At 41.4% G+C, this 9,291-nt stretch overlaps 1 protein-coding gene across 1 annotated transcript in view; it reads left to right on the top strand.

Moving 5' to 3' along the window:
- Positions 1-587: 587 nt before the first annotated feature.
- The window catches only part of RPRD1A (regulation of nuclear pre-mRNA domain containing 1A), a 50,644-nt gene continuing 41,940 nt past the window's right edge, over positions 588-9,291 (top strand). Inside the window, 1 exon segment of the mRNA XM_042472342.1 lies at positions 588-735. Coding sequence (XP_042328276.1) covers positions 588-735 — 148 coding nt within the window.

The following is a 9,291-nucleotide window of genomic DNA, read 5'->3' as shown; positions in this document are numbered from 1 at the left end:
ATTGAAGAGCGTAGTGCGATAATCTCCTTGAGACCCATGTGGATTTATCACCCAAGAGGACCTAAACTATATACTACAGCTGGTGATTTGCTGCCACACCTCACAGGGCGCTTTGGTTTTCTGATAGGCCAGAGAGGCGGCGGGGGGGGGCAAAGGCTCAGCCACCGCCTCATAGCGGTGCGTCGGGGCCTCTCGGTGACGTCACCAAAGGAGGCGTGTCCTTGAGGCTGTTGCACGCGCGTTCTCAGTGACTCACCAAAGGAGCGCGACCCTTGCGGCTGTGGCGGCCGCTGTTTTGCGGCGCCTTTCAGTGAGTCACCAAAGGGCGTGTCCTTGCAGCTGTTGCACGGCCGCCCTCTCAGTGCGTCACCAAAGAAGCGCAACCCTTGCGGCTGCGCGGCGGGCGCTGTTTCACGGCGCCTTTCAGTGACGTCACCAAGGGGGCACGTTCCTTTGCGGCTGTTGAGGCCTCGTTTTCACGGGCCCTCTCAGTGACTCAGCAAGGGGTGTTGCGGCGCCGTGCCGCCATTTTGTGGGCCTCTCTTCCCAGCGAGCCGCAGCGGCGGAGCGGAGGCGCAAGGGGGGCCATGTCTGCTTTCTCGGAGGCGGCTCTGGAGCGGAAGCTGTCGGAGCTGAGCAACTCGCAGCCGAGCGTCCAGACGCTGAGCCTGTGGCTCATCCACCACCGAAGCACTCGCGCTCATCGTCACCGTCTGGGAAAGGAGCTGCGCAAAGGTGAGGCGCCCAAAGGAAGGAAGGATAGAAGGAAGGAAGGCCTAGTGGCCCTGGATAGCTCTCTCTCGCTCCGGGGCCTTAGGCCTGGGAGGGGGGAGGGGGGGTTGGCGCGGAGGGCGGCGCTCGGGCTCTGCGTTGGCCATGAACACCAACCATGGCTGCTTCTTGCACTTGACACACCGTTTTTTTCACCCCATTGAACCTGTGTGGAGAAGACAGGGAATGTAGGTCCAATACACACTGCAGGAATAACCCAGTTCGAACCGGTTTAACTGCCCTGGCTCAATGCTAGGGAACCCTGGGAAGCGTAGTTTTGTGAGGCATTGGTCCTTCTCTGTCAGAAAGCCACAAGAAGACACCAATTCCCAGAATTCCCTAGCACTGGGCCAGGGCAGTTAAAGCAGTCTCCAACGGGTTGCTTCTGGACCTTAGGTCCAACCACCGCTGCAGAAACAATCCCGTTTGAGACCGGCTTCCAAAGTGGTGCCAAACCGGGTTATTTCCTCAGTGCCCTGGGCAACACTAGAAGCACTTTTGCCTTGTATACAACTGCTCTAAACTGAGGAGTTAGGTCCCTCCACACTGCGAAATAACCCAGTTTGGGACTGCTTTAACTGCCCTCTCAGTGTTAGGGTCTTGAGAACCGTAGTTTATTGCGGCCCCGAAGTCTCTGACAGGAAGGCTAGGTCTCCACACAAAACCACGCTTCCCAGGTCCCTGCATTGAGCAAGAGCAGTTAAAGCAGACTCAACTGGGTTTTTCTGCAGTGGGTCGGACCTAAGGCTCTCAGTTAGCATTGGTTCATGTTTTGGCGTAAAGTAAAGATGTTTATGTATTAAAGTGACTACTGAGAAAATAAATTGCATATGAATTATTAGTGATGTATTTAAAGCATGGACTGTTTAAAATGAAAATACAAACTTGAACTATACTTTTTTAGTTGGATTTTTTCCTACAAGATCTGAATTGCAAGAACAGGGTTTCTTAGATTTTGCCAGTATATGGGAAGGCAAAAAACACAAATGTTTTAAAAACAGAAGGAACATTAACTTACTAAAAACAAAATGCATTACTTTGCTCTTTTAGTACTTTGTACCAAGCAGACCAAAAGCTCATGAGAAGAACTGAAGAAAGAACCACTTCCTTCATTGTTAGACCATTATCCAGCATCAGTTGTTTCTTTTCAATCGCTTCATTTTTACAGTGCAAGAAATGCCATTCAGAAGCAATCTTTCAGTTAACTAACTTTAGCCCAAACAGTTTGCTTTAACAGAATGCTTTTAAACGTAACAGTATTATTTAAGCGTGGTTATACACTCTGTGCTGCATTTTGCTACTTATTTTCTGATTTAGCCCTATATTGTGTGGTCCTGTCCTATATATGGCTATCTCTTATCATATAATTCCCAAATTGGATTTAATTCTAGAATCATAGACTGTTAACAGACTGCCAAAATAAGCTGCTTTCAGATCTCTTGAGGTATGCTATTTAAATGATGCATGGGTCCTAAGAGTTCGGAGGTCGCATTAAAGCCACACTCATTCCTAAGCACTGGGTGCACTTGGTGCAGCTTCCGGATTCTTAGGGTGCATGCATCATTTAAACAGCATACCTCCAAAGGACCCGAAAAGCTTTATTTTGGCAGCCTGTAACAGGCCATAGAGTTGGAAGAGACCACAAGGGCCATCCAGTCCACCCCTTGCCGTGCAGGAACTCTCAATCAAAGCATCCCCAATAGATGGCCATCCAGCCTCTGCTTAAAGACTTCCCAGGAGGGGAGACTCCACTACACTCTGGGGAGTGTGTTCCACGTCAAACAGCCCTTACTGTCAGGAAGTTCTTCCTATGTTGAGGTGGAATCTTTTCCTGTAGCTTGCATCCATTGCTATGGGACCTGTTCTCTGGAGCAGCAGAAAAGAAGCTTGCTCCCTCCTCAATATGACATCCCTTCAAGTTAGTATTAAACAGGGCTATCATTCACCTCTTAAGAAGGGAACAAGAACAGAGTTGTGCACCAGATTGTTCATGAAATAGCTTCTTCCTCAGGAGAGCTTAGTTTCTTTATTTCTCTCTAATTTAATTCTGATATTGCAGTGTTTCTACCTGTGCATTTATCCTCTCTTGATTGTTTTCCACATTCACGTGTTGCGAGAAAGTGAGTTGGCTATTATTTAACAAGTGTGGGTTGTCATGATTTTTAAAGGAGGTTATCCTTTGCTTCTGCTATGTGTTGTATGTAGTGGGTTTCAATACGATTGTAATGCTCCTTCTTAAATAATGAAATTATTAGCTCTGAATCTTAATCATTTCTGTATTTCCGATACGACGGAATTTGTGTTATGTTTTCTGTTACTGTTGTGGCATTTCCTGTTTTCAGCTGGTCAGATTAATTCAAGCGCTTGCATGTTCTGATGTTTTGTTTTCCTGAATGTAGAGTCTATCTCCATATTGATCCTCTGGCAACCTTTCGAGCTTACGTGTGTTTTCAAAAACCTTGCATTAAAATGCCATTATACTTTTCATATGGCAAGCCACTGCACTCTGGCTTCTTTCATCGTAGTTCAGTTTTCCATTGTTAAATCATGCAGAAGAAGCAATTTAGTCATTATAGGTTTTCCTCAGAACTCTTTGGATTAATTTTAATAATCTCCATAGATGTTAATATTAAAAATTAGTTTATAATTCTTTCTTCAACCATTATTTTGTTTTATATAGTTTTCACGGTTAAACATCTTTACAAAACTGCTGAATAACTGTTTTCCTAGTCTGTTGTTGTGTGGCTTAGACCCTTGTGAGTCTCTTGTTTTGGACACAGATGCTTTTGGGGATGTTTTCCCCTGAGATTAAACCCTTGGCTGTCAGTATAATGGAAATGCCTTATTTTTGGTCATGCTGCATTTATTTTATTTAAATAGATTCACATCCCACAGTGCAGTACTTTGATAGACACTATACACTTACACTTTCTAGCAGTTATCAGTGCTGTATGTCTTCTGTTGGCCTTTTTCCTTGCGGTTCTGGGCAGATCGTGCAAACATTTCTAACCAGTTTTAACACCAACCTGTGGCACCCCATAAACCAGATTCTCCTTGTGTTTTGTCTCATCCTCTTGTCTTGAAATGGATGAATACTTAAAGATGTGTTTTAAAATTTGTGATATGTCTGCTATGGCCTGTTACAGACAGCCAAATAGCTGCTTCGGTCACCGTGGAGGTTTGGTGTTTCAATGATGCATTCATCCAAAGAGTCCAGAAGTCTCACCAAAGCCACACTCCAGCCCTAAGGACTGGAGCGTTGCTTTGGTTGGCTTCTAGACTCTTGGACGCATGCATCCTTGAAACACCATACCTCCACTGTGACTCAAAAGCTTTATTTTGGCTGTCTGTAACAGGCCTGTGTTATCATTTATAGATGCTATTTCGGATACATGAAAACTTAAATGTTTCAATCTCTGTGTGACATTTTTGTGTAAATTTATTTGCTGAACGCAGATTTAGTAACTGGTGCAGGCTTGCTTTTTTCTTCCCTTCTCAGTTTTTTAAAATTAGGAAATATGAATAAGGCATGGTCTCATTTTCTCAGAAGACCATTTATGCATACTGGAATTAGTAAAGAAACCTACAAAAATTAATATCTCTTTGATGATGTTGTAGGTAATCTGTTTATTATGATAATCAGAACACATCTGTGAAGCATGTAGGTGAGTACCGACGTTAGTGTAGTGTTAAAGAGTGACTTGTTAGGCAGAAACCACTACATAAAAGGCTGTAATGCCCAGGATAATGAGTTCGCAGTGTACCATTGTGTGATGAGTTAGATAAATGTTTCTCAGGCTATCTGTGGTGGACTGGGGGCTGCTTTCCCAGTGTGCCGTGTTATGTGCCCATTGCTACAATTGATTGATCGCCAACAACTCACAGGTCAGCACTTTCCTTGGACCATTAGTTTGACTAGCACTGACTAATGCACCTGTTGTGCGTTTGGTAATCTTTGTACCATAGGTTCCACAACAGCCTACCCTGCACACCTTCCCAAGTATACAATTACTTGTAGCTATACACAGTGCCTTTGACAAGTTTTCTTGTATTATTTTTGGTCTTTGTGCATAGTAATATAATTGAATTAAGACATCGGGCCTTTTGTTCCTCTTCCCTTGATAACTGTGGCTAAATTCCAGCTGATGAAAGACAAATAGTAAGCAAATGGTGAAGTTCAGATGGGAGAAGAACATTTGAGAAGCAAGGAATGGATGGGTTCTTGTGGGAAAACAGGGGGTCTGGCGAATTTATTAGTAATTAGAACAAATGAGAGTTCCACCACTGACAGCTGGGTTTTTCCCAATGGAGCTATTTATACATATTTTGGTTTGTTTGTTTTTTAAAATTCATTCATCATTCAAGCACTCAATCTAATGGAGAGTTGCAGTTTAAGTTATATCTGCAATGTGGATTATTGATAGTTGTAAAAATGCCAAGTAAAGTCCATTCTGAGATTATTGGAGCCCTGGTTGGCGCTGGTTAATGCCTGTATTGCAGCCATTTACTCGAAACCACAAGGTTGCGAGTTCAAGACCAGCAAAAGGGCCCAAGCTCGACTCAGGCTTGCATCCTTCCGAGGAGGGCTAAAATGAGTACCCAGACTGTTGGGGGCAAATTTGCTTACTTGCTAATTAGCTTACTTGCTGTCACCGCTATGATCTTGGATAGCGATATAAATAAAAAATTATTATTATATATTATTATTAGTATTAATAATATTCGAAATGGAAATTTGTGCGGTCCCCCTCCCTTTTTTTATTGTATGTTCTGCTAGCCGTGATGCTTTCACCTTAGGGGACCACTTATCCGGCTGGGTCTGTAGCTGTGTATAGACTTGAGCTCCGATGTTAGTGTTAGTGTTAAAGAATAACTTGTGGAAGGGAGTAGCAACCACATGATGGCTGAGAGAGCCAAGATGATGAGTTAAGCAGTCCTCTGTTGGTATTATAGTTTGTACTATGAGTGTTCAGTAGGAAAACGATTTTAATGAGAGGCAAGAGTTGAAAGGGTATTTATTAGGTAATTTTTCCAGCTACTTGGTCAATGCAAAACCTCTAGCCAGTGCCTAATGCAGCTGTCTTCTGCTTAATACCCCCCAGAAGAGAAGACCATTACCTCTCAATGCAGTTTGTTTTACTGTCAGAAAGTTGAAGGAATTCTTACCATTTACTCAAAACTGTCTCTGCACTTTCTGTCCTGCTATTCCGTCCTGCTTTCTGGAGCAACAGACCATATGTAAATCTATTACATCTTTTATATGACAGTCTCCAGATACTTGAAAGACAGCTATTATGTCTACCTCATGTTCTCTTTACGTATCCATTCCAGCTATTTCTCAGGCCTATTGACTTCCTCTAGACGCTTTTTATCTTTGTCTATATCCTTCTTAAAAATGTGGTACTCTTGAACAATACCGCTATACCAAATGCAGCCTCACCAAAAGAAATAGAGATTTGAACAATGTGCTTCTTCTAAAGTTGACGTAAGATTTTATTGGCTTTTTTAAAGCAGTTGCGCACTCTTGACTTGACTTTTCACATATACTTCTGCCAGACATGGTTTCCCACTTATATTGTTGCCTTTTCTTTTGTACTTAAAATGCATCTCTGATCTTATAACTTTGGTTTAAGATTGTTGTTCAGGTCTGTCAAATTCTCCTTTATCTTGTTTGTGGTGTTACTTACCCTCCTGCCTCATTTGATATTTCTCTGTTTCTTGTCTGATCATTCATAAAAGTCTTCAACAATAGAGGACAAAGACATAATCCCATGGCTCTTCATTTGAGACTGGAAACTGATAATGACCACATTATCACTAGTTCAGTACATTGAATACCGTACCTACTTGACTATAAATCAGCCTCATGTATAAGTCAAGGCAGTTTGGGGCCATACTATGGATTTTGCTATGACCTGTGGATAAGTCAAGGGTTAAAATTTAGGGGCATATAGCAAAGGATCTAGAGGATGACGCAAGCAAAACAATGTCAAAGAACTTATAAATTCCGCTGACATTTCTTTGCGCTATTCTTAAGGCTGGGTGAGAGAGAGTAAAGGGGGCCAGTGCTTCACATATTAAACTCTTGCTTTGCATCAGGAGTGGTTCCTTCTTTTAATAAGAGTTAAGAACAGTACTTTGACCCGTGGATAGTCAATTTGTTTTTGGGGTCAATTTTTTGACCTAAATTCTGACTTTATACATAGTTATAGAGTACATTCATTAGTTGAATCATTGAATGTATTCAACTAGTTGTTGGATCACTTTGTGCTATTCCATTGCTACTCAAAGTAGTAGTCCACGGACTGGTGCTGGTCCAAGACCCTCAGCCTGAAGAGTTTTCCAGGAAGAAAGTAACTGTTGTAGCCAAGAATATAAAAATTATTTCACAATAAGAAAGAAAGAGACTGAGTTGTGCAAATGACTGAGATGTTATGTTTACTGTAGCTGTGAGGAATATGTGGGGCTAAATCCAACTATGGTCTAACTGGAGTGGACCCCTTGCATTTGTGGAACCTACAAGTTCTTGTTGATTTAATTAGAATAGCCAGTCTTTCCAGCTGCCACGCCAATGCATCCTTGGATGATATGAACAGTGATGACCTGCCCATAAAAATGTTCTACTTTTCTCCATAAACAGGTTGACTTTTCACTGTTTAAGCAACACTCAAAAAGATGTATCTTTAATAGAATGAATGTCATATTTGTACGTGGCTCAATAGTAAACAGCATGGATTAAACCCATTATTTCTGTCCCTATTCTTTTCCATTGTTTGAAACCTTGAACGCTATTAACAGTACAAACTGTTTTTTTGGGTAATAATAATTCCAGTTAAATTCCTCCCCAGTTTGAATGTATAAAAATGTATTTATTTTGATGCTGCTGTGTATAACATTTTTTTAAAAATCACTGATACCGTTTGTTATAGCCCAAAATGTGCGATTTGTTGTGTATGTGTTTAGTTCCATGATTCATGAAACAGTTGCTTCAGAGGATCATGGCCACTTGGAAAACAATTTCAGAGTGAAAACTGGCCAGCTAAGATATCAACCCATATTACTTTATCTCCCAATTATATCATATTTCTGTACAATTCAAATGGTATTTCTGCCTGTGTGATCTTTCTTATGGAAAATTGGGTTCCTACACAGGCCTATAGAAGTTCATTCAAGGACAAGATTATATTCTGAAGCAACTGTCTCACGAACCATGGAACTAACACATACACATTCATTGGTATTGAGATTCTGGTTTCCTTGCTACATAATAGATACCTTGATGGCATTTGGTGAAAGTAGTACATACTAGGGTTAAGAAAATTAAACGTCAGCATGATTTGTGATGTTATATAGGACATGTTTCTTTAACTTACTAGTAAGTCATATATGAGACTGAATTAGCAGGAAATGATTTAGTGTCAATATTATAGGGACTTTCTTTCTGTGTTGTGATGGGAAAATGGTGTGAAGGTGCTGGCGGTAGGGGACCAAAGTAGTTCTAAATAAATGACTGTAGTTAAGTGGCTGCTAAGGATCTAGAGCAGTGACTTAAAATGGTGGCCCATGGACTGGCACCAAGCTGCTGAGTTGTTGTTGTGTTGTTATTGTGTGCCTTCAGTCCTTTCCAACTATTGACAACTCTAAAGTGAACCTATCATGGAGTTTTCTTGGCAAGATTTGTTCAGGGAGGTTTGCCATTGCCTTTCCGTGAGGCTCAGAGCTTGGCTTGCCCAAGGTCCCCCAGTGGATTTCATGGCCAAGTGGGGAATTGAGCCCTGGTCTGCAGTCCACCACACAAGCCGTCACAGAGTTCTGAATGTTATTTGTGTCCATTGGCTACAACCATCACTTTCTTTGTTGGACAATTTGCAGAGATTTTCCAAAAAAAGAAAGAAGCGTTTGTAGCCAATGGACACAAATAGGTTTGGAACCCTGTTACCTTAGGAAAGAAAATGTTAGTCTCCTGCTTTTAAGGAATGGTTTTGTTTTGGTACCTTGTAATTTTCTAGAGTTGACACAGTAATAAATATTCAGTTGTCAAAAGCTTTTGAGTTGTAAGTTGTTTGTGCTGTTCAGTTGTGTAAAAATACAGTATTTGCAGATCTGATCCTAAGAGGAAAAACTCCGAGCCTTTGACCGTCACTGTGCAAAAATTTGTTTCTCTTATGATAAATATATGTTGCTTTCTTCACAACTTAAGGTTTAGTTGCGCTTCACTTAGTACTTGGAAAGCTCATCCAAATTCTGCTGTTTAGGTAATTGTAAGGTTTCAAAGAGATTTTATCTTGGGCTTAGCCATGGGTCATATCAAAATCCATAATTTTGGCCCCAAAAACTGTTCTTGATTTATATACGAGGTCAGTTTTAGTGAAGTATATATGGTAGTTTGTTTCTAACTCGAATAGTTGGGGGGAAATGTTATAGAGGTATATGTGATATATAGTTGGCCCTTCATATTTGTGGCTTTGACTTTTTGCTGATTTTTTATTTGCAGGCTTGATCAATGTGCTCTCTAGTAAT

This window comes from Sceloporus undulatus, chromosome 6, assembly GCF_019175285.1.
Source record: "Sceloporus undulatus isolate JIND9_A2432 ecotype Alabama chromosome 6, SceUnd_v1.1, whole genome shotgun sequence".
NCBI classification, from domain to species: Eukaryota; Metazoa; Chordata; class Lepidosauria; order Squamata; family Phrynosomatidae; genus Sceloporus; species Sceloporus undulatus.
The sequence above is the reverse complement of the archived record's forward strand: the minus strand, read 5'-3'. Positions and strand labels throughout refer to the sequence as shown.